Source organism: Lates calcarifer, linkage group LG18 (assembly GCF_001640805.2).
Source record: "Lates calcarifer isolate ASB-BC8 linkage group LG18, TLL_Latcal_v3, whole genome shotgun sequence".
Classification (NCBI taxonomy): Eukaryota; Metazoa; Chordata; class Actinopteri; family Centropomidae; genus Lates; species Lates calcarifer.
The window spans coordinates 376,711-400,400 of record NC_066850.1 but is presented as its reverse complement, the minus strand read 5'-3'; the positions used below and the strand labels follow the sequence as shown (position 1 = coordinate 400,400).

The window sequence follows — 23,690 nt, the reverse complement described above, 5'->3', positions numbered from 1 at the left end:
ATTGTCTGTGCTTTATTCTTTGATAATGGAACATTAATTATCTTCATCTAAAGCGCAGTTCTGCGTGGTGCCGACAGGGGGCACTCAGAACTTTAAACAACACTAATTTAAGCGCAGAAGAAGAACTGTAGCGCGGGTTGTTTGACTGTTTGCTAACTGCTACACAACATTTAGCGGGTCCGTGTCTGCTGACCGGCTCAGTCTGTCAGGTGAGTGATTTATTTACTGTAAAACAGGTAAAACTCAACGTTAACTTCCAGTTAATATCAGCAGAAACCTGTTTATTATGAATCGGGACATAACACGGTTAACTTTACTTCGTGTTCCAGCCTTGACGGTGTCTGTTTGTACGAGGGAGACATTAAACCGAATTACACTCAAAATGTGTCATTTCTTTCTTTGCTCTCGGTTTTACGTTAACCTTCATGACACAGAAAACTGGTAATTTAACGAGTTAATAGGATGTCTTGTTGTATTCGGCACATGATTCAATACATCAAGCTGTTAATTTCTAACACAGTTCTCCGCGTTTGTTGTAAAACTAAATCCGCGCACAGCGCCACAGTCCTAAGAAACAAACCGAGGTTTAACGTGCTTTTATCGGTACAAAGTCTGCTTGTACCATATATTAAACCTCAGCTGTAAATAAGCTCTCCTGTAAAATATGTGTGTAATGTTACGTTCACTGACATTAGTTAGTTAAATTGTCAGATTTTAAATGGAGTTTGGTTAAAGGTTCTCTTGTAGAAATTAAAGCAATACTGTCCTGTAAATTCTACTTTTACAGAGTTTGTAATGTTCAGTTTTTGTCTTTATTGTCAGAAATGTCTGAATTAAATTCGAACAAAAACTGAACATTATAAACTTTGTGATAGATGTCAAGGCAGAGCTGCTGGCCAGTCTGCATAAGAAGTGCTGTTACTTTTGGTTCTTTAGGTACACTTTATTTCCCTGTACTTTAAGTTGCAATGGAGTATTTTCTGTATTGACAGTGAAGAGCTCATGGAGTCCACAGAGAACAGATTCGCTCACCTGCTGCAGCCGATTCGAGAACTCACCAAGAACTGGGAGATCGATGTGGCTTCAGAGTTAAACGATTATTTAGAGGAGGTAATGGCTGCTTCCTCTCTGTAACTGACACTTATTTATCTTTTATTAAGAAGCAGGTGAAAGTGGAAAAAGAGAATAATAACATTTTCTTTCTTCGTGTTTCTGCAGCTGGATGAGATGTGCATCACGTTCGATGGAGGGAAAACTCGACTGAACTTTGCCGAGGCAGCGCTGCTGATCCAGGGCTCAGCCTGCATCTACAGCAAGAAGGTTCCAACTCAGGAGAATAAAACACGAGTGTAAAGTGTCGCTGGGTTTGTCTGATTCATCTCATCTGATTTACTCTCAGGTGGAGCTGCTGCACAGTCTGGTTTACCAAACTCTGGAGTACATCAACGACAGGAACAAGAAGTGAGAGTCTGTTCTCCTCAGAGCAGAAAATGATTGACTGGTTTTATTTCTGACAGAAACGTGGTTTTTCTGACGTGTTCTCCCCGACAGACGTAACAAACGAGCGGCAGAGACTCAGGGCGGCGATGAAGACGAGGCGGCGAGCGGCCACGACGCTGATGATGTGGCTGTGGTAAGAAACAGAAACAAGATGACAGATGTCAGTTTTCACATGAACACATCACCTGTAGCAGCATGTTCACACCTCTGCTCCAGCAGCTATTAAAAGGCATTCTGGGTAATGTAGGAAATCACAGACAGCATCAGAAACAGAGTCAAACAGTTTTCTCTTTGTCTTTGTAGTTCACTCCTTTGGACATCGACGTCTCAGAAAACTCAAAGAAAGACTCCGGGACGGTCAGTTTACCCCAGTAACACTGAACACACACAGTTCATCTGCAGTTGAATGTGATGATTATTTATTCTGATGTGATATGTGTGTTCTCTCAGACGGTGGACGTTGCTCCTCTTCCTCCTGAGTCTCTGATTCCTCCTGAGACTCATGAGAAGCAGAAACTCCCTCTCATCAGGTCAGACTCAAACAGGATCTTCCTTTAAAAACAAAGACAGAAGCTTCACATCAGTACTGTCCATGAACACATCCCAGGCCACATTCAGTCATACTCACACATTACAGTCTGTATTTACGTGTGTGTGTGTGTGTGGTGTGTGTGTGTGTCAGTGTGAAAGGTGAGATCTTGTGCAGTCAGAAGGATTTCAGGATCAACCTGTTCCTCCCAGGAGAAGAGGATCTGATCCTCCTCACGTTCAGATCAGGATCCAGGTTTCTGCCGGACAGTGATCAGCATCCTGCAGGAGACTCTCTGCTGCAGCACCAAGGTGAATCAGGTCTTCACATCATGGTCCTGATCCAGGTCTGATCCAGATGATACTGACCCGCCTGTTGACCTGGGTTCTATTCTCTCAGGTGACGCTGCATTGGGCGGAGCTGATGCTGAAGATGGCGGGGGTGATGCTGCAGACAACTTCCTGCCTTTAGACGACAACAACATGGAGCTGGACCAGGACCCAGAGGAACATGTCGACAGACATCAGGTCTCAGATCTGGTTTCAACTTAAATCTACTCAGTTTCTTTATCTGAGTATTCTTCACTGAGTTTTCTGTGTGTGTGTGTGTGTGTGTCTCAGGCTCCAGGTGAAGGTCGGATGATTCGAGAGAGACGACAGGTCCAGACTGAAAAACAGAGGAGAGACGAGGAGACGCCGCCCGCTGTACGTTCACAACTTTATTAACAACTAACCTTATTCACCAGATGAGAACTTCTTCTCCTGAACTTACTGAAAAGATTCTTAAAATATTGTGACTTCTTGAAAAATTAAATATCTAAAAATAAATTCACTGTATCCTTCAAATAATACGACGTTTTCATAAAATTACAGCTGTTATGACAATATCAGACCTCCTCTTCAAATATTACAGCTTTTTAGAAGAAAAATATTAGGACTTATTGTAAAAAATAACACATTTGATTTCTAGAAATTCTCTTTATTCTTGAGATTTTCTGACTTTTTCTTTTTATTTATACAAACTGCTGTGATGTTGTTTATTTTTGTGTTTCAGGTGAACGTGTGGATGTTTCATGACCCGTACTCAGTCATCGGGGAGGATAAACCGTTTAAATCAGGTGAACCTCAGCACTCCCAGGTGTTTTTTTTTTTTTTTACCTGGTGTGAGGCGTCGCTCTCGCTCTCTGACACAGTTTTTGTTTCCTCTTCAGGAAAATGTTATAAAGTTCCTGATGGTCTGGACGACGGAGGGAAGAGGAAAAGGAAACGAGCTTCTCCTCTTCAGGACTTCAGGAGCTGGTTCAGAGGAACCTGTGAGGACATGTCGCATCAGTTTTTCAGTTTCTCTGGGTTTAACTGCTCCGCTCTGATGATGGTTTTTATCTTTGTGTTGCAGTTGATCCTCCTGAACACAAACTGAAAAATGGACCCAGGTTTACAGGTTTGTTCTACAGTGTTTCTCTTTGACACTAATAATAATAATTCAGCTCTACATGTTCATTCCAACACAGTTCAGACCAGATGTCCATGAAAAAACATCTAAACCAAACCTCACTAACAAAACTGCTTGTTTTAGTAAAACCAGAAAGTTTCTGTTTGTGCTTCATCTGAGGAACAGTCCTGGGTTAACAAGTGACATTTAAACAGTTAAACTAAAATCATGTTTCATTCAAACTGTTGTGTTTTATTTATTTATTTGCAGACCTGAACTACATTTATTTGAGTACAATAAAAGACAAAATGAAGACTCGTAAGAGGATCTACAGGAAAGCAGTAAGAGAGCGTTTACTGATGATTGTGTTTGTGCTGTTTTACTGGAATATCACAGGGAAGATGGTGCAGCTGAAAATGATGTTTGGTCTCCTGTAATATTTATTTCAAAGTGCTGAGCTGACAACATCAGGATATTTAATGTTTCCTTTACCTAAAGCCTGTTTCTTTGCATCTGTAGTCGGAGTAAATAACTCGCTAAATGTGTGATGTCACTCAGGGTGTGGTTGATGATGCGTTGTGTGATGTCACTCAGGGCGTGGTGGTCTCTGACGAGGATCTGAGGAGGACCTTCCTGCAGCCGGAGGAGGCGGGGCCTCAGCAGCAGGGGGAGGAGCCTGTGGATGGATTAAGACACCCCGACCTGCTCGGTAACACACCTGAACTCACACTGCAACTCATGTTGTTCTCACTTCAGCTGCTAACACTGCTAACACTTCAACTCCTTCCATCGCTAACGCTTCAGCTGCTTTCAGTTGTTCTTCTGATTTAAGTCTGAAATGATCTTTAAAAGGTGGAGATGATGATAACTCGGACAACGAACACGAAGCGTTTCCTGACGACGTTCCAGCGGAGTTTGGTGGAGGACCAGACTTCATATCACCAGGTAAACTCACCTGAGACTCAGACAGGACAGGTGTGTTCAGCTGCACTCAGGTTTTATTTCCTCAGAGTTTAGATTTGGTTTCTGGGAGTTTTAACGACCTGAGGACCAGTTTATGTCACATAACAACACCAGCTGATTCAGATTTTAATATGTTTTCATTTCACTGTTTTTGATATAAAAAGTTCCAGTGATCATGTTCCAAATAAATAAACTGTTAAAGAAGATAATCAGAATATTTTGGTGGGAACTTGAGATCACGACGCTGCGAGCAGCTTAGATTTATTTCAGCTCAGATTCATCAAACTGTAAAGATTTAAATCTTTTTCCGTCAGTGTCACCTGTGATGAGATGACAAACGTCTCCTTCAGTTGTTTTCTGTAATAACGTGTTTATTTTTTTCTGCAGACGCTCAGAGAGACGAGCTGAGTTATGAAGACCTGGTGAAGCTGCGAGTGGTATGTGAAAGTTAACAGCTTTATTTATTCTGTATAGAAATAAAACCAGTGTTAATGATCAGTTTGATCTGATGATGATTTAACTCAGCTCGTTCAGATTAACTCAGATTCAGACTCACGTCACTTCTGTTAAACTAAATAAAAATAATGATAAAACAAGTTTTTCTAATATTTTTAAAGGTGTTTAGGAGGAAGCAATGATCTGATTATTGTCAGCAGGAGTGCTTTGAGACATTAAGTATTTTTATTTCACCTCTACAGAACCAGATGTTCATTTTAAGTTTTTAGCCTCTTAATTTCATTGAACAGGGACAAAGCTGATAATTATGATATTAGACACTGGATATTAAATATATTACAATCTGGGTAAAAATATGGCTCATCATATGAAGACTTTATTTCACTCTTTAATAAAATAACTGTGTATTTCTAAAGTGAAACCAGGATGAGCTTAAATTACTGTTGGATGATTGAATGATGAAATGATGAAGATATAAAGCTGCTGACTTCTCTCTGTGTGTGATTCAGGAGCAGCTGGTGATGAACTGTCGAGGTTATACTCAGGAAACCGCTCTGTCCCGGAGAGTCAAAGACTGGGAGGACAAGATCCGACCTGAACTGGTTCTGCAGGTAAAACCCACTGGAAACCGGTTCAGACCTTGGTCCGGCTGTGAACTCGGCCTCAGACCCTCACTTCCTGTTTGTTTCCGGTGTTTTTCAGGAGGAGCGTCCGGTGTTCGACATCCACGACTATGGAGACCGGATCGTCGGAGCGCTGAGCGACGTCGGCTGCCGCAGATCCTTCTCCTCCATTGTTCATGGTCTGGACAACTTTGAAGCCTGTAAATATCTGCTGGCTTCACTGCAGCTGGTAAATAACACACTCACTGAGCTCAGACACGCTCCACTCCAGCTGTTACAGATGTTTGTATAAACCTGTTTCCTGCTCCTGTCTCAGGCCAACGACTACACGGTGGAGATCGACAGTGCTGAGGGTCTGGAGGAGAGTCTGGACTCGATGGGACTGACTCTGCTCAACACTCACAGGGCGACAGACAGATTCAAAACTCTGAAGGCTTCGTCCTGAGAACAGCCTGAGTGAGTTCAGACTCTGTCAGATCTCTGTCTCCATAATAAACTGTAATTTCTCCTCCATGTTTGTTTTACTTCCCCCTGGATCATCATCATGTTTGAATCCCTCACATAATTGACTGTTCTGTCTCCTGATCAGTTTTTTAAAAATATGATCTGTAATAAAAATGTGCATGTACAATTAGTTTAAACCAAAGTAAAATCTGAAGGTGTTTGGATTAAACAGGAACTGTCAGTGTGTCTCAGTTAAACAAGACAAAACCTATTGTAATAGATTTTACTGTTTGGTGGAAAGATTTAATTTCTCTTTAAATGAGTTGATAATTCAGACTTCAGGATTTCTTCTCTTTTTGTCCCAGTGTCGTTGTGATGTCCAGATTAGATTTCATTTTCATTAACAATTAATCTGTCAGTTATTTTCTTGATTTAATTTCTAAAATACCAGAGAACAGTGAAAATGTGTCAGACAGCATGATGACAGGATTCCTACAGAGACAGAGCTGTTTATTAAAGAGGAAGATCCTTTTAGTTTAACCAGAAACATCTCTATATATCACTACCAGACTCCATTGACAAAAACAGGGATTTAACCAGGGGCTGCTGGAATACCACTGCCTCCATCTGTTAGTAGTGTCTGTGTTACTGTGTGACTTTCAGTGGTGGAAGAAGTAATCAGATACTTTACTGAAGTAAAAGTACCACACAGTAACACAAACACACTAACAGATGGAGGCAGTGTATGTCTGCTCAGTAAAATTCCTGTTTTTGTCAATGGAGTCTGGTGCTGATACACAGTGATGTTTGTGGTTATCCTTTAATGGGAACTTGGAGGCTTCATTCATTCAGAGATTTAAATATTTATTAGTGAAGATGAGTCTGGTTTAAACAACAGAACCATGATCTGCAGTAAAGAGTCTGAAGATTCAGGAGCTGCCACAGTTCAGGAACTCTGACTGAACCCGGGTCCACGTTCTAGTTTCCTGTGATCTGGACGTAGTTCTTCATGTGGTTCCTAATGTTGTCTGTGATCTGCTCCTGGGTCTTGGTCCTGTTGTAGTAGTCCAGAAACAGCCCGTCAGGACTGATCAGGTAGATCAGGATGGTGTGGTCCACGATGTAGTCCCCGTCCTCGTCTTTGGGTCCGGCGTTGGCAGTACACCCTGTAGTCCTGCCCCGCGTGCTTCACCTCCTCCTGGCGTGCCCGTCAGTCCGATCAGACGGGGGTGGAAGTCTTTGACGTACCGGGCCAGCGCTGCCACGTCGTCCCGCTCCGGGTCCACGGTGATGAAGAGGGGCTGGACCGGTGGCAGCGACGGTTCCTGGTCCAGAGCCGACACCACGGCGCTCAGCTTGTCCAGCTCAGTCGGGGCAGATGTCGGGACAGTGTGTGAAGCCGAAGTACAGCAGCACCCAACTGCCCAGGAAGTCCGACTTGGTCCTACGGCGCCCCCTGTGGTCCAGGAGGCTGTAGTTCCCCTGACCCAGAGCCACCTGCCGCAGCTGCTCCACACGCTGCTGCCGCAGCTTCTGCTGCTTCTCCAGGTAAACGTAGGACCAGGCGCCGAGCACGCCGCCACCGAACAGCAGCGTCACCACCAGGCGAGTCCTCAGCTTCAGCTTCGCCGCTGAACCGGACCGGTTCTGGTCCTGAGACTGGAACCGCTGCTGAGGAGGACGAGGTCCGTACGGTCTGAGGAGAAGACGCTCTGAGCTCAGACTCAGATTCTGGACCTGATGAAGACTTCTCAGGAGTCCTCCTCCTCCACGCAGTCCTCCCACAATGCACTGCAGCCCCGACATCTTTCACTCAGAACCACCTGCAACACAAACACAGGACAGAGGTATCAGTACTACACAGTACAAATACTCTGATACAGTAACACAGTACAAATACTCTGATACAGGTAACACAGTACAAATACTCTGAAACAGGTAACACAGTACAAATACTCTGATACAGGTAACACAGTACAAATACTCTGATACAGGTAACACAGTACAAATACTCTGATACAGGTAACACAGTACAAATACTCTGATACAGGTAACACAGTACAAATACTCTGATACAGGTAACACAGTACAAATACTCTGATACAGGTAACACAGTACAAATACTCTGATACAGGTGACAGTCCTGCATCAAAAGTATGACAGTTAGTAGGTATGAACACAGTATCAGAGTAAAAGTACTCATGCCGCAGAGTCAGTTACTTTCATGAAATGATGCTGACTGTTCAGGTGGAGGTGAACTATTGATCAGACAGTTTAATCAATAACTGAATCATTTTACACAGTGATCATACAGTTGTAAAAGTAACTGATTACATCTCTCAGTTACATGTAATTTATTTCCCTCTGCGGTCTGGAGGATCAATCTGATTATTTTTCACTATTTTCTTATGTTTTACAAACTGAGCCAAATATTGATTAATATCGAAACAACAGTTAATCATTATTGATATTATTGATTATTAGTACATTATAGTACAGACACTGTATTCCCCTCCTGTCTGTAATGTTTACTCAGGACTGACTGTTATTTTTATTATCGATTAATCACGTGATGTTTTCAAACTTTTGTTTTGTCAAAAACCAACAAATAATAAAAATACAAATTATTTTTTGACGGTTTTTAAAACTATATTTTCTGATCCGAACATTTTAATTTATAATTCCTATTAAATCAGGACAAAGTTAAATTTAAACATTAATTGTTTTTACATTAGTTTGTGTTTTAGATTTTTAATAAAGTCATCTCTGTGTCGCCGTACAGCCTCTGAGAGCTCACCTGTCCTCAGGTGTGTTGATCTCCGTCATTCACCGGATAAATTAACTTTATTTACACCGACGTCCGGAAACAAACCGCAGCAGAACCGGGTCCGGTATCCGAGCTGATAACGGCGGCTCTGTCCCGGTCCAACCGGAACTAACGTTTAACACAAACACACAGACGAGTCTCTGTCGGTTTAACGTTACCCGGTAACTAACGGTTAAACCCAGTAACTTCAGCAGCTCAGTACCGTTATCCCGGTGACTTCCGGTAACCGAAGCCTTCGTTAACGGATAAACTCGGGGTGTTCAGGTAGAAATTTATCGGTGTACCGACCTCTCCGGTCTCCTCGCGTCCTCCGTGATGATCACACACGTAACCGTCAAACTGCCGGTTGTGAAACATGTGAACTGAATTTACGTTAAAACCGGATTCAGCTGATTCGACAAAAACCCGGAAGTGGTACGGTAACCGGAAGAAACCGACAGAGAAAATCAAACATGTCGGTGTTTATCAACTGTAATAAAATAAAATAAGAGACGCGGGAAAAATCAACGTTAACGGACATTTATGAGATTTAACCGTTTTTAAATCAGCAGATTCGTCACATCCGGAACTGTGAGGCAGAGAGTCACCGCAAGATGGCGCCGGTTCACCGAGTCCACCGGAAACACACCGAACAGACGGAAAAACCGCCTTCACCCGGAGGTTCAGTGTTTCTCACTTCAACCTAACGGTTAAATATAATTTAAAAGGCTGTTTAACCAGATCAAATGATCCTGTTTCTTCACTGTGAAGATGTTGCAGTCAGGTGTTTATATTCATTCATCAGAATTTTCCTTTAGATGTCTGAGACCAGTGAACTGATGATTTTAGACAGAAAACAGTCATAAAATAAGAAAAGACGGAGCTTCATTAATAACAGAGGAAATCCTTGTCTCAGACACAGCTCCAAAACCAAGTGAAATAGTCTTTTGGAGACTATTAAATATAAGTGAAAAACAAAATATAAAGTTTACAGTGATGAAAACATTCAAAAACAGGTTATTGAAGTTATCCCAGATATAATTAAACTGTCTGTGACGTTATTCTGAAAGCTGTTGGTCAGTCAGACCTGATTCTAACCTATGATCAGTGTTAATCTAAATATCTCTGTACACAGTGATTATATCTTTATACCCCCGTGTGAAACATCAGTAATTAATCTGCTCTCTCTCTCTCTCTCTGTAGTTCAGTTAAACCTCTCTCGTCCTCTCTCTCCTCCTCTTTCTCTCCATATTTTATTAATGATTGTGTGGAGCAGCAGAGAAATCAGGTCACAACACAAACACATCATATTAACACTGTGTTTCATGTAGAGATTCTTATACTCTATCACATTATTATGCTGTATGTTCTCTTGTGTTTTATCTGATTAGAACAGAATATTTTAACAGATTAAACTCGTCTCTGTTCATTTATCAAATCTATTCAATATTTAAAGTAGAAACACGTGAAATATTTTCATCTCTGATCATTTTATTTCCCACTCATTAGATCTGTGTCTCCTGGAGGAATCATCTTCATCTTCATCCTCCTCATTGCTGTGAGACCTGCAGGATCTGTTCTCCTTATATAATCCCTGAAGACGAGAGTGAAGAGTCTCTGTGAGTTTCTGCTCTTATATAACTGACTCTGCAGAGATCTGAATATAAAACTGCTGCTGCTAGTTTCTGTCAGCAGCTCCTCTTCATCAATACACAGCTGATCAGTCAATACACAGCTGATCAATCAAAGGTCTGATGTTTGTCACTCTGAGACTCTGTCGCTGTGACAGAAACTGATTCAGTCTGAGACTTTTCTCCAAAGTTTACAGTTAATCAGTTATTTAAATATTTGTTTATTGATTTAACAGTTGAATTTGCTCTATGAGATAAGATGTTCCATCACTTACAGCAGCAAACAGCTGAAGGTTTTTTATCTTCTTTCATTTCTTTTAGTTTCAGTTCAGATTGTTATAAATAGACTCAAGATTTTCTCTGGTTCTTGTTGTTGCAGCAGCTTCTCATCAACTGAATATAAATATAAAAACTAAATTAAAAATATAAATATAAATTTATATGTTTAATTTAGTTTTATTTGTTGTTCAGTTTATTTTCTGCCTCAGTCTGAGTCCTGACTCTGTGATTGGTCCGTTTCCAGGCGTCATGCTGCAGGTGTGATTTAACACCAGGTAACACACACACACACACACAGACACTCTGCAGGACTCTGCGGTTTAAATAAACCTCCTGCTGATAAAAATGGAAACACAGTAAACACCTCTCTCTCTGTGTCTATTGAGCGGTTGCCAGGCAACAACAAACCCTGACCGGACGACATTAGAGACGATGAAGCAGAGTCTGATGCTGATGTTCACTGACACAAAGACATGACAACATGAAGACGCCTGATTGGCTCAGATTCAGTATTGATCTATTGATTTAATCATCAGTCACTTCAGTCACACATTTACACAGAACCAGGTGATAATCACACAGTGGGAAGATTAAATATCAGTCACTTTAAAAATGTTTATTCTGAAAAAAAGCTGCAGAAGTCATCAGGTTTCTGTTTGGATCAGTGAGCTTCACTCTGTTTCTCTGACCTGAACCACACTGTAGCTGGTTACAGGTATTTATTAAGACTGTCCAGTATCTGTGTTATTCCATGTGAGGATCTGAGGTTTTTCTATGCTTCATGTTTAAACTGCACATTTTACAGATCAGTTAATTTAGTAATGAATCATTAAATTAAGAGAGTAACTGCAGGATGAAATGATAAATCACTAAAGATCCTTGTTGTTTGCAGCTCTGACTGACATTTCTACTCTCTGCAGGGATAACACACCTGTGTTTGTGCCAGGAAACAGTTAATAAATCACGTCATGGAGGATGATTGTGTATTCATGTCATGGCCGCCGTCTGTCTGTAACATGCAGTGACGTTGCTCTGCATCACGCAGAGAGCAGAGCTGATGCTGAGGAGGAAATATAGGACAAGAGGAGGAGGAGGAGGAGGTCTGCAGTCAGCACACACAGAGGAAGCTGAGCTGCAGCAGAGTCAGGAACCTGCATCATCTCAGCATCAGGTATTTATTCTGTGTGTCTGTGGGTTTCTGGGTGTTGATGTCTGAAGCAGAGACGGACGACAGCAGGAAACAAAGGAGCTGTGAGTTGGTTTAATAACAGAGGAGAAACACAAAGGAAGGTCACAGAGAGAGGAGAGATGTTAGAGCTGCATGGACTGATTTCAGCTTAAAGGAACAGTCGGCCATTTTAGGAGACGTACCTGTGAGCTTGTTAGCTGTGTTAGCATGCAGCTGCAGGGATGGAGACATTACTGAGTCAGACTGAAATATCTCAACAACCAAATCCTGCTGAGGTCACTGATGCTCTGACTTCCTGTCTGGCGCCACCATGTGGTCGACATGTGATTCAGACCTGAATATATATCAGGCCATCACCTTAGCTTAGTATGTTAGCATGCTAACATTTGCTAAGTAGCAGTAAACCAACATAATGTTTGTGAAAGCTGTGAAATGTGTTATTTCGTGAACATGGACACAAATTCTCCATTTTTCTTTGTGACAGAACGACTCTCAGCGAGGTGTAAACCACAGACCGGACTCTGGACTCAGGGAGTGGATCTGGTCTCTGGTTTATAAACTCGCCATCCACCTCAGCCTCCTTTCTAAGACTCTCTAAAAAATCCTTTCCCACTGAATTACATGAGTCTGAAAGTCGAGCTCACGTCATGAACAAAATGGAAACTTCATGTTCACGTAGTCGAATCCATCCTCTTGTTAAGACTCTGAGAAGTCCAACGTGTTTTCCAGATGCTGCAGTGCTGAGTCTGTGTTGTTTGAACAGATCTGAGTCCAAAAACTGTTCCGTCATTCTGCTGCTTCACTGTGACGAGGAAGAGAAGAGGAAATGACTGCAGCTGATAAACCAATGAAGAAAAACAAAGTTTCATACCAGCAGGTGCTAACGTTAGCCAGCTAACCTAGCTAACGTTAGCATGTACCTCTGATATAAGCTCTGGGTTTTACAGGGTGTTTCCTGCTATGAGCCACATCTGAGTAGGTAGCAGGTAAAAACTAATTAATGCAGAAATTAGTTTTTACCTGCACAGGTAAAAAAAAAAACAAAGATCTTATAATGTAAGAAAACAGCAGAGTGAACGTTCTGAACCTGAGCTCAGTTTAAAACCAGAGTCAGAACAGAGACTCCAGCTTTAATCTCAGTATCGACCTGTGTAATCCAGTATCGGTGGAGCTGTGTTGCTGTCGCAGTTCTCTCTCTCACAGCTCTCCCCCTCCTCCCCCTCCTCCCCCTTCCTCTCCCCCACCTATCAGTCGTCTCTCAGCTCCAGGAGGATGAAGGGGCTGCAGCGGCTCGCTCTGCCCGGAGCGTGAGGAGGATTCCTGGGCTCCGTCTGCCTCCCCCCTCCCCCCCCGTGGATCTCTGATCCTCCCCCCTCTGTCTCTCTGCAGCAGCTTCTCCTCCCCCCTCAGCTGACAACATGGACGGACTCCGGCTGCCCCCCGTCATAGAGGAGGTCCTGGATCCATCTGGTCAGTGTCTGACTCTGTTTCCTGTTTGTATTGAATCTTTATTTAAAGTCTCAGAGAACAAGCTCTTCATCATCATCTTCATCATCAGAGTCACGTCTGAGTCTGTTTCTAATAGAAACTCATTCACTCTGATTTATTCTGTCTCTCCTGGTGTTACACTCCTGTTAATTAAAGTCAGTACTTCCTGTTTCACAATAAAAGCCTCTCAGAGAACAGTAGCTGAGTGGTGCAGAGGACGCTCTGTTTACACTGATCTGAGGCTGAATTCGTCAGTAACTGACCAATCACAGCTCGGTGTCTGAACGAAAAGAATCAAACAGCTTTATCAGTGTCGGATCATTCTCCACCTTCATGTTGATTAAATCTGTGTTCCTCTTCATCACCAGCAGGTGGAGCCACAGTTTCATCTGATCAACAACACTCAGTTTAAATAAGCAGCTTCCTGCAGCTCAGGGTTTTAGATGAGTGGACTGACACCTGTCAACTGTCTGCACCTGTACAACAGCTCTCTGTGGAACGAGTGTGTTCAGGCATTTAAAGGACAGGTGTGTGTGTGTGTGTGTGTGTGTGTGTGTGTGTGTGTGCGCAGACGAACTGTGCGAGCTGAAGGTGGAGAAGCCGATCATGTTGGCAGAAACTCTGACGGCCAAAGAGAGGGAGTCTCTGGAGGAAAACTATGACAAGGAGGAGGCGGTGGGAGACGGAGAGAAAGGCCAGCAGGAGGAGGAGAAGGAGAAAGGAGGTGAAAGAGGAGAAGGGTGAGGATGAAGAGCGAGGAGGAGGAGGAGTGAAGGATGAAGAGGAGGAGCTGGAGGAGCTGAGAGCTCAGGTGTTACAGCTGCTGCTGGAGCTGGAGGAGACGAGGGAGGTTTCCCAGAGACACGAGGAGAGTTTCCTGGAGCTGCAGGGTGAGTCGGCCATGTTTACTCTGAACATCACGTTAATCATCATCTGAGCTCGTGGTGACGAAGGAAGAGGTTTTATTCTTTTCATTTGCTGCAGTTAGAGATGAATGAAGATTCATTTTATTGTAAAGAATCAAAGCTGCTGCTGAAATGATCATTAATGACAGAACTGATGCGTCTGCATTAATCATGTTACACTGCATTCAAATATTTATTTATTCAGTCATTTCTTTATTTTGCTGACTCACAGGCTGCTGTGGAAACTTTAATCTGAAGTTAACCTGTTAATACTTTTGTCTTGTAAATAACTTCCAGCACTTGTTTATGTTTTTTTCTTCATGCAGAAATTTTAAGAGGAGATTTTATCACATTTCTCTTTTTGTTGAACATTTCTCAAACTGATTTTCCAGTAAACCCTCCAGATATTTTTTGCAGTGTACAGTATAATAATTGATAACAGCTGTAAGCCCCGGTCACCTGTGATTTTCAGTTTGAATCATTGTGATAAAAACAGTCATGTTTTAAATTCATTTAATAATAACAACACAGACAACTCTAAATTCAGTTGTTGTCTTCTTGTTGTGTTTGTGTCAGGTCTGTTGGAAGAGGAGCGACTGGCGAGCGCCCACCAGGCCGAGAGCTTCACCAGACAGATCCAGAGACTGCAGGGTACAAACACACAACTATCATTACACATATTTATCATTGAAATGATCTGATGAACAGGTATGAAGAATTCAGATAAACACAACAGAGAATAACAAAACCACAAAATGTTTCCAGAAACATCACAGATAATTACAGATGATTAGCAGTTAGCATCATGCTAACAGAGCCACAAGTCAGGTAGCGTTAGCATGCTTGCTATTAACTGAAATGCTAACAGTCTTCCATTCGGCAAACTTGGCTCGTCAGGTCACATGTTCCAAGAACACACTCATTTTATCTTTAGAAAAACATATTTTAAGGACAAAAGATCAACAAACTAAAACTGTTTTCACTCAGTGTCTAAAAGCTCCTCACACAGACAGGAGTGAAGGAGTCGTCTTTAACGCCTCCTCCTCCTCCTCCTCTAGCCCAGCTGCGGTCGGTGCAGGAGGAGATGGACAGCCTGGAGGAGGAGAAGGAGAGCGAGCTGGAGGAGGTGCAGGAGGAGCTGCGTTCGGCTCAGGAGGAGGTGCTGGTGTTGCAGCAGGCGGCCGAGGAGGCGGCGGCGGAGCGGGAGAACGACATCGCCTCCCTGCAGGAGGAGCTGTGTCGGCTGAGGGCGGAGCTGCAGCGTCTCCACGCCACAGCGCAGGAGTACGAGCTGGAGATCACGACGCTGAGAGCCGAGATCAACATGAAGAGCCGCAACACGGAGACGCACACACAAGGTGAGGGAGGAACATTCACCTCATCTACACAGAGTTACCTCCAGAGGGCGCCACTCCTGTCCTCATGTAGTACTTCCTGTTTCCTCTGTGAACCTCCTGCTCTCCTGTAATGAGTGTGGATGTTTTCAGGTGAGGTGAGTCAGCTGAAGGACGAACTCCTCTCTCTGACGGACGAGCGTCAGACTCTGACCGATGTCAACAAAGAGCTGAGCAGCAAAGTGGAGCAACTGCAGCAGCAACGAGACGCGTGAGTGGTTGAACCAGCTGTCAATCAAACAATATTTCATCACACACGTTCACGCCAGTTTCCACGTCCTCGTGACCCACCTGTCCTCCTGGGGAACAGGTGTGATGACGTGTACCTGGCAGTCAGAGTGGAGGGCGGCACCGAGCACGAGCAGGAAGACCAGGTGAAGGCGGACTCTTACATCACTCTGTCTCAGTCCGGTCCCGAACACCAGGACCAAGCCCCAGAAGATCCGGACTCGTCCTCGGTCCAGGAGACGGTCTGCAGCTCGGAGCTTAGCGTCCTGAAGGTTCAACTGAGGGAAGCCGAGGAGACAGCTCAGAAAGTTCAGAGAGAGGTAACAGTCTGTCAGACACTTTAGATCTTTGTGTCGCTGTGGCTACAAACCAAATTTAACTTAACTTTCCAGCCTCCAGAGGCCGTTAGCGTTCAGATTGTTGGTTTATTATTTCTGAACAGAATCATCTAATTTCACTGGAACCCCTGCAGCCAGTGGGTTCAACTTTTTTATTCTTCTAAAAACGACAGAATGAAACAGCTTTTTGTACGTTCGTACCTGACGATCTGCAGTGAACCAACCGACAGCTCCAGTTCTAACGTTTCTCTCTGTCAGTGTGACGGTTTAAAGGGCGAGCTGGCCGAGCTGCAGCAGCTGTACGACAGCAGCCAGCGGGAGCGGGCAGCGCTCGAGCAGGAGCTGCAGCGCTGCAAGGCCGAGCTGCAGAAGCTGGTGGGCAGGAAGTCACAGGTGAGAGGTCAAAGGTCGACAGCTCAGGTGGTTTTGGGAGTGGCATCGTTGCATGTATATGATTCCAGGCTTTAGTGCAGTTGAAATAAACTTTCCTTGTGTTTATTAATCAGTTTTATTTCATGGAATAATTGGTTCATTGGTGCGCTGGGTGTCAGGTAACAGTTCCTCTCAGGCTGAAGGGGAAAAGTTATTTGTATTAAATAATTTAAAGGTTCACGGTAAGTGCAACACAATCTACAGATGGAAAAACCTCTTTTAACAGACTCTGCAACCTGAATAAATATTCTTCAGATCCATGCTCTCTTCATGAAGTCTGTCTGTCTGTACTGTGTGCATGTGGGTCGATTTAAAGCTTCGCCAAAACACTCTCTGGATGCCTCATCGGTCATTTTGCTTTCTGGTTTGCAGCAGCTGCAGCTCTGCTCATGTAGCCGGTTTCTGAGCGTTTTGTTGTGAGCTGCTTCTGTAACATCTGTCGCTGCTGGGCAGTTTGTTTTCGTCATCTGTCTGTTTCTAAACTTACCGCCTCCCGAGCACAGCCCTCAGGAATCAGAGGATTATTATAAACAAAAACGACAGGAGATCTCAGGGTTACTCTGATTGGCTGATAACAGATCATGTGTGGAACATCTCCTTAAAGACGGTTCAATCCAAACGTTCAGATTTGGATTCTGTTCGTCTGACCTCACCTCTCTTCAGAGGTGTGGACTAAAGTCACAAGTTCAACCACAGACTCGACTGATCAACGTCAGAAGAGACTCTTCAGCATCAACACCAATGATCTGTCTCTGACCTTTGACTTGAGCCCCAAGACTTAAACAATGAGATGCTCTCCCCAAGTCCCAAACCAGAGGAGTCTTGGTATAAAACTGAGCTGGACATTTACCTGTTTTGACTTGAGTCCTGACTTGGAAGTGACTTGCAACTTGCCATGGGACGTGAGTATCAAGACTTAAAACTAAAGTCAAGCTTGGTACTTTACTGCTGAGGCTTTATCCTTAACGTGTGATTGAGATTTGGCAACAGCTGACTATAAGCAACTTTTCTGACTAGCAATTTGACATGAGACTTGAGACGAGAAGTGACTCGTCTGTCTTGACCGTGGGATAAGTACATGACTTGGGACTAGACAAGGGACTTGATCGTCAAGTTTTGTCACACTCTTGAGACTTGACTTTCTTGACTTGAGACTAGACTCGACTCATCTATCTTGACTGTGGCCTAAGTACTTGATTTGGGACTAGAGACTAAACTTGCAACATGACCTGAGACTTGATTTGAGACTTGGGTACTGTCCACCTTGAAACAGTTCTTGATTTGGATCCCGACTTGGTACTTGATTGTCAAGTTTTCTCAGAACCTTGAGACTTTGTAGACTCGGGACTCGACTCGGTTCCTGACTTGTTGACTTGTAAATCAGTGACTCTGTCCCACCTCTGCTCCTCTCCAGTCATACCACCCACTCACCTTCTCCATAGCTGTAGTGAACCTGGTTTTACCCACAATGCAGTGCTGCTGACGAGTCGACTGAAAGCAGCACTCCAACACATCGCAGAGATCTTTAAACGACAAGATGCAGATGTTTTTATTTCCCTCCTGCGGTGATAAACTCTCCATCTTGTCTTTAACCATCTTTGAAGTCGTTCTCTAATCGCCTGCTCTTTCTGTTTCCTTCCTCCCTTCATCGTCATCTTTTTATCTGGTCCATCGCCTTTAATTCACAATGAACTTTATCAAATTCTCTGTCAATTTGATGGTTTCTGACCTGCCTGCCTGTCAACCTGTTTCTCTCTTTTCTTTCTCTGTCCATTACTTTCTTCCTTCACATCACTCGTTTTTGTTCGCTTGCCGTCGTCCCTCACACCCTCTGACTTATTATTCTGATTATTTTATTTCCTCTCACCCCGCTCCTCTCTCCATCCTCCCCCCTACACTCCTACCTTTTGTCTTCTTCCCAGAACTGCTCTCGTCCGTCTGAGCCCCCTGTTCTCTCCATCCCCTTCATAGGAATGATTGTTATAGTGGCCTTGATTTGGTGCTGGTGGGAGGAGCTGGCGTCCTAGAGGGGACCAGGTATGGCCACGCCCTTCTTTCTCTACCAGACACTCTGCTTCTTTTAGCGTCTGAGAGTGGCTGAGGTTTTATCTGAGACGACTGCCTCGATGCTCGGTGGTTGTTTCTGCCCTTTGACTCAGTTTTATTTGTTTGAAGTAAAACTTCCTCCAGAAATTAATGAACATATTTTAATTAAACTAGACTTGCTGTCTGTCCTTGACTAAAGGCAAACTGTTTCTACCAACGACTGTATGTAAAGACAGCTCCTAAAAGTGAAGCCAAAACATCATGCTGGCAGCTCATAAGCCCCGCCCCCCTCCATGTTAGTGGATGGGACAAAACCAGCATTTTAGCACTTCCTGTTCCCTCCTGTGTTTCTGGTTAAATGTCTGAAATAAGGTCTGAGACATTTTCAGGTTTTATTCTCCGACATAAAATGGGTCAGTAAATCCCCCACTCCTGATGTTTGAAGCTTTTACGTGTCTTAAAAAAGGCGGTTGCTAACGAGTGTCTAAATGAGACTACAGAGGTTGTCGGGGACGTTAACATGAAAACCCATCTACTCACCAGTCCACCTTTACAGCCTCATTGTGTTTCTACTCACGCTCTTTCAAACTCTCACTAACTTTCTAAGAAGAAAGGCTTTTGTAGAAGAGCTCAGAGCTAAATGAAATGACCAGTTGGAAGCTTAGTGGTGGAGACGTTGACGTCATGTGACCATGGTGTAGTTGGTTTATAGCCTAACATTAGTGAAGCTCAGGCAGTGCAGGGATCTGCTTACAGAGTTACTTTTAACATGACAGTGTTTTCGTCACTGCTAAAATCTCTCACACACGACACCGCTGCATTTAGAGTGTTTGCGTGTGTATGGAAGCTCATTACCGCCGAAAATAAGTACATTTGAAGAATTTGTAATGATTTTAAAAAATCTCACATATACAGAGTGTCTGCAGGCAAAATCTCATGTTTCTGAAACTTCTCATTTCTCTTGAATATTTTTCCTTTTCACCGTAGAAAGTTATAACTTCTGTATTTGTTTTAATCTATAAATCTATTGACTTTAAGTCAAACTAGTGCAGCAGTGGACAGTGCTGCAGGAGGCTGTTTGTTTTTTGTAGAGGTAATGGTATTTGTATTATTATTATTTATTAGTACCATTATTTATCTGAGATAAATATGCTATCTTTAGGTTTTATCTCAATGACATTTGCAAGTTGTGACCTGCTGAGCTTAAAATCTTGTTTTTATGTTTTTCAGATTCACAGATTGTCATAGTTATAATACTTTACTTTAATACTTGAATATAATAATATTTTCTGCACAGTGACTTTGAGGGACCAGCTGAATATGAATCCAGTTTCACTCCAGTGTTTCAGGGTCAGATTGTGTTTATCTACTGTGTTAATGAGAAGAGGAGAAGACGTCTTTTTTAGTCTTCAGTATAAAAACACACAGGTGTCCACAGACGTGACGATCACAGGTTCTTGCGGGTGTTTTTTAGTGAAACAGGAGCAGATTTCCTGGTTGTTGTGACACTCGTAACGTCTAGTTGCTTCAGGGTGAAATTTCTCATATTCATTTTACTTCATGTTTTTGATGATGAGTTTTTCTGATAAAAGCGTCTAAGAACAGAGGTTGTTGGATATTCTGCAGGTTATAAAACTCCCTGAATGACAACATTATGATTTGTGATGTTGGGTTGTTTGAATAGAGCTGACTTAGACTTAACTTTTGTGTCAGAAACTACTGCATCTGCTTGTGTGTCGTTAAGGTGAGGATCTGTGCAGACATCTTGAAACTCACCATGTCCAGCTGGTCGCGTCCAGAAAGTGTAATTGAGTGTTATTCCCTGTTTGCAGTAACTTCCCTGACCTTCCTCCCTCTCTCTCATCAGACTGACACTGAAGGCTGGAACCTGGCGGTGGCGGCGGTCGCTGTGGCAGCCATCGCAGTTCTGGTCATCCCCAGCTTCACCAGGGCCTGAGGGGGACACTGGGAACTCTGGGAACTCTGTGAGATTGTGCCGTCACCCATCCTAGCGCTGCCCTCATACATGTTGCTGTCCTGATGTCTGCTTGTCGCATCGCTCTGTTGTGTGGGACGGCGCTGCCACTGCGGTTTGACCCTGAACGCCACAGATGTCAGTGAGTGCTGGAGGGAAAAGCAGAGAGATTGTTTAATTCGCAGTCGTCCATAAAGACTCTTTAACTCTGCAGGTCTGTACAGTCGGTCACCACACAGAAACATCCACGTCCACAAACACAAAGCTTCTCCATCTATAAAGATTATTCAGATAAAAGCTTTTTATCTTTATCAGTGTAACATGTAATCAATAATCAGTTTAGTAATCCATCACATTTTCTGTCGACAAATTTCAGTTTTAAAATTCTTTGCCTTATGTTTCCATTGTGGATTAAAAGAATATTTTGCACTCGCTGAGTTACACTGATGACGGAGAAAATGGTAGCAGATAAAACTTGATTGTTTAGTGTTTTTAATATTCTGCTTCAGTCCTGCTTAATGCTGTATATTATCATGTGTTTGTCCAAAAAATGCTGTTCAACAGGTTCGTTTTGTAGCATGAGGAGGGAAAAAATAATTAAATCAGCTTTATTTTACCTACCTTATCCCTTTATAGACCAACTTAAGACGTCTGTATTTCTATGTTCAGAGTGAAACAAAAGTAGTGTGTAATTCTAGAAGTAAAAAAGCACTTTTTTAAACCTTAGAGAGATATTTGTTGGAGATAAATCATTTCAGAGAGATTATTTGTATTGACTGATTTCACTGTGCCAGTTTTAAGCTGAGATTGTGCCAGAGTTGCTTAAATTTGAAGAGTTTTTGCACAGTGTGGTTTAACAGTTAGTTTACAGATGTTTCTCATTGTTTTGGTTCTGTTTTCTTTGGGAAAAGCTGAAAGAGCAGTGTATGTTGTAGAGAATATGTTAGGAATGAGATTCATGTTAGAGCTACTGTTGGTAAAAATGTACATGTATTTTATTTATATAAAAGAAAGACATGAAAGATGAGCCCATTCAGACAGGATTAATGTTTTTCACAGCAGATAATCACTAATGTAAATGATAAACTGAAGAGGACCCAGTCTAGAGCCCTGTGGGACACCGTCACCACTGGTTTCTGAATCTGGAACTGTTTTCTGCTTCAGCTCCACCTGAAAGATGGCCATATAACCATTTAATGAGCTGTTTAAGAGGAGGAAAGAGAACAGAAGAACATTTGTTTCCAGCAGAAAATAAGAAATAGGAGGATAAATCCTGTCTGAATGGAGCTGTAGAAATGTTATACTGGTAAAATCTCAAACCCCAAAGAGAAATCAGTCTTTATTCCAAACCTTTACATCTCAGTTCATCATCTGTGAATGATGTCTCAGATCTTCCTTTTTCTGTGACGGGTCAGAACAAACATTTTCTTTTGTTCTGATTTTGTAGCTTTAAATCTTTTTATTGGGGACGATGAACTCCCTCCTTCCTCTTCCTCTTTTTGCACATAGACCAGTTTCAGTCTTTAAATGATTTATGTTTACATTTCAGTGGCGACCAAATATAATCAGATGTTTAAATGACTGTGATCCTGTTTAGGTTGGAATCAGGTTTTTATGTTTAAATTGTTTAAACTGTTTGTCTTGATTTGTGATGATGGTGCATGAGACCTTTTTATCTAATAATTGTTATCAGACATTCCAGTTTATTTACAGTTTATGATGCTGTTGAATCATATAGAAAAATATCTGAGACACTGTAGTGAATGAAAAAAGACTGAACTGTGATGATGGATGAAGTGGCATTAATGTGACAGAGCAGGATTTTAATGAACTGTAGGAATTTAAACTGAATTAAATCACATTAGAATTATTTATTTAGTATTTAATGATTAGCAGCAGGACTTTGATTTGTGGTTATAACTGGTCCTGTCTTGATCTAAATGATAAATAGCATGTGTTATTAAGACCTATGTACAGTTTGTGCATGACGGTTAAACATGTAGTTAACGAGATTATTTACTAAAGGATAAACAAATAGATTCTGTAAATAACATCACACTATGGTTGGTGTTTTGGTTAAAGAAGTGACTGGATCAGATTGATATTTATTATTTTTACAGGGTTTTAATTGTAATGTTTGGAAGCCCATTTCCATCAGCATTATAATATGAATGAGACAGATTTAAAAGGAATCAAAACAATAAGACACAAAATCAAAATTTTGACTGGTTAATTTACTAAATGTATGGAAGACCATTTCTGCCAGAAAAGAGAAAAATAAATTAATATAATAAAATAACAATCATATAAAAATAATTTTAACTCATTAAGTTGAAATTAATAATACATTTTGACTTACATACTATCCCGTCATTTTTAAGTAGTGAGTCAAATGTGACTTATTGTCTTATATTGATTAAGTCATAATTGCATTAACTACTTATTTAAGTCAGAGAATAAATTAAGTAAAAAATTTGCTTCCGTGAGATCTCACAAAACTTAAGTGAGATCTCGCAATCTTGCTCATCTTGTGAAACTTTTGTGAGATCTCACTAGGGTACATCTTTTAGTTTTTTCAACCTTCAGATTTTTTTCCCGCCATGTTCCCTCCCAGGCTACGTGATATCTCAGAATTTTAATCAAGTAGATTAAAGCATCGCCTAACTTTGACTTTGAGTATTCAATTTGTTTTTGTTTTTGTGGTGTATCTGGGCTTCCACAGAATCAACTCTCAGTTTGTTTTGTCTTTCCTGTTGTCTCCGTCTTGTGTCTTTAACGTGTGATTTTATATTTTATTTGTGAATTGCAGAACTTGATCTGACAAACACCAGTGTCATCCTGTAAAATGTTGTAAAATGTGAACGTTAGTACAAAATGTGAGAAGTGAGTTTTGGTAGCGAGCGTGGATGCTGACAGAAAAATCAGCCTCTTAATATCAATGTCTTTTCTTTTGTCTTTTGATTGCATGTGAGTAAAAACACAAAACCTTCCTGTAAGCTGCATGCAGATGTTACTCTGTACTCTTTATTTTTT

General features: G+C 42.1%; 3 protein-coding genes across 5 annotated transcripts; 2 read left to right on the top strand and 1 right to left on the bottom strand.

Annotated features, from left to right (window-relative positions):
- The first annotated feature begins 92 nt into the window (after window positions 1–92).
- ncaph2 (non-SMC condensin II complex, subunit H2) lies at window positions 93–6,357 on the top strand. Its single transcript, XM_018674905.2, has 20 exons — window positions 93–209; window positions 993–1,110; window positions 1,219–1,320; window positions 1,400–1,461; window positions 1,552–1,633; window positions 1,804–1,857; window positions 1,951–2,030; window positions 2,183–2,340; window positions 2,429–2,556; window positions 2,650–2,733; window positions 3,083–3,146; window positions 3,240–3,341; window positions 3,425–3,469; window positions 3,731–3,801; window positions 4,055–4,169; window positions 4,313–4,405; window positions 4,811–4,860; window positions 5,389–5,490; window positions 5,582–5,731; window positions 5,819–6,357. Exons 2-20 carry the CDS (start codon window positions 1,003–1,005, stop codon window positions 5,945–5,947), a joined length of 1,779 nt encoding a protein of 592 aa, XP_018530421.1. The 5' UTR covers window positions 93–209; window positions 993–1,002; the 3' UTR covers window positions 5,948–6,357.
- Window positions 6,358–6,793: 436 nt separating this feature from the next.
- LOC108882418 (protein SCO2 homolog, mitochondrial) lies at window positions 6,794–9,191 on the bottom strand. Its single transcript, XM_018674908.2, is given in 5 exon segments — window positions 6,794–7,104; window positions 7,106–7,144; window positions 7,146–7,313; window positions 7,315–7,769; window positions 9,062–9,191. Coding segments are annotated over 4 exon segments (825 nt in total). The 5' UTR covers window positions 7,753–7,769; window positions 9,062–9,191; the 3' UTR covers window positions 6,794–6,924.
- Window positions 9,192–11,175: 1,984 nt separating this feature from the next.
- Window positions 11,176–23,069, top strand: LOC108882422 (coiled-coil domain-containing protein 136). Of its 3 annotated transcripts, none has more exons than XM_051077757.1 (10): window positions 11,176–11,833; window positions 13,241–13,321; window positions 13,911–14,229; window positions 14,821–14,895; window positions 15,303–15,602; window positions 15,732–15,849; window positions 15,949–16,186; window positions 16,463–16,597; window positions 18,559–18,673; window positions 20,550–20,644. In XM_051077757.1, the coding sequence occupies exons 3-9, from the start codon at window positions 13,998–14,000 to the stop codon at window positions 18,661–18,663; spliced, it is 1,203 nt and encodes a 400-aa protein (XP_050933714.1). In that variant the 5' UTR covers window positions 11,176–11,833; window positions 13,241–13,321; window positions 13,911–13,997; the 3' UTR covers window positions 18,664–18,673; window positions 20,550–20,644. The 3 variants fall into 3 exon arrangements, with proteins under 3 accessions (XP_050933714.1, XP_018530433.2, XP_050933715.1); XM_018674917.2 differs by having other exon boundaries at window positions 13,103–13,321; XM_051077758.1 differs by lacking the exon at window positions 18,559–18,673 and having other exon boundaries at window positions 11,178–11,833; window positions 13,103–13,321; window positions 20,550–23,069.
- The last annotated feature ends 621 nt before the right edge of the window (window positions 23,070–23,690 follow it).

Bases quoted from the DNA above. Each gene is read 5' to 3' on its own strand.
- ncaph2 (XM_018674905.2), top strand. From the start codon at position 1,003: ATGGAGTCCACAGAGAACAGATTCGCTCACCTGCTGCAGCCGATTCGA. The intron at 3,802-4,054 runs GTAAGAGAGCGT...GATGTCACTCAG, and splicing joins AGAGGATCTACAGGAAAGCA to GGCGTGGTGGTCTCTGACGA. The intron at 5,491-5,581 runs GTAAAACCCACT...GGTGTTTTTCAG, and splicing joins GACCTGAACTGGTTCTGCAG to GAGGAGCGTCCGGTGTTCGA.
- LOC108882422 (XM_051077757.1), top strand. From the start codon at position 13,998: ATGACAAGGAGGAGGCGGTGGGAGACGGAGAGAAAGGCCAGCAGGAGG. The intron at 15,850-15,948 runs GTGAGTGGTTGA...CCTGGGGAACAG, and splicing joins CTGCAGCAGCAACGAGACGC to GTGTGATGACGTGTACCTGG. The intron at 16,598-18,558 runs GTGAGAGGTCAA...TCTTCTTCCCAG, and splicing joins TGGTGGGCAGGAAGTCACAG to AACTGCTCTCGTCCGTCTGA.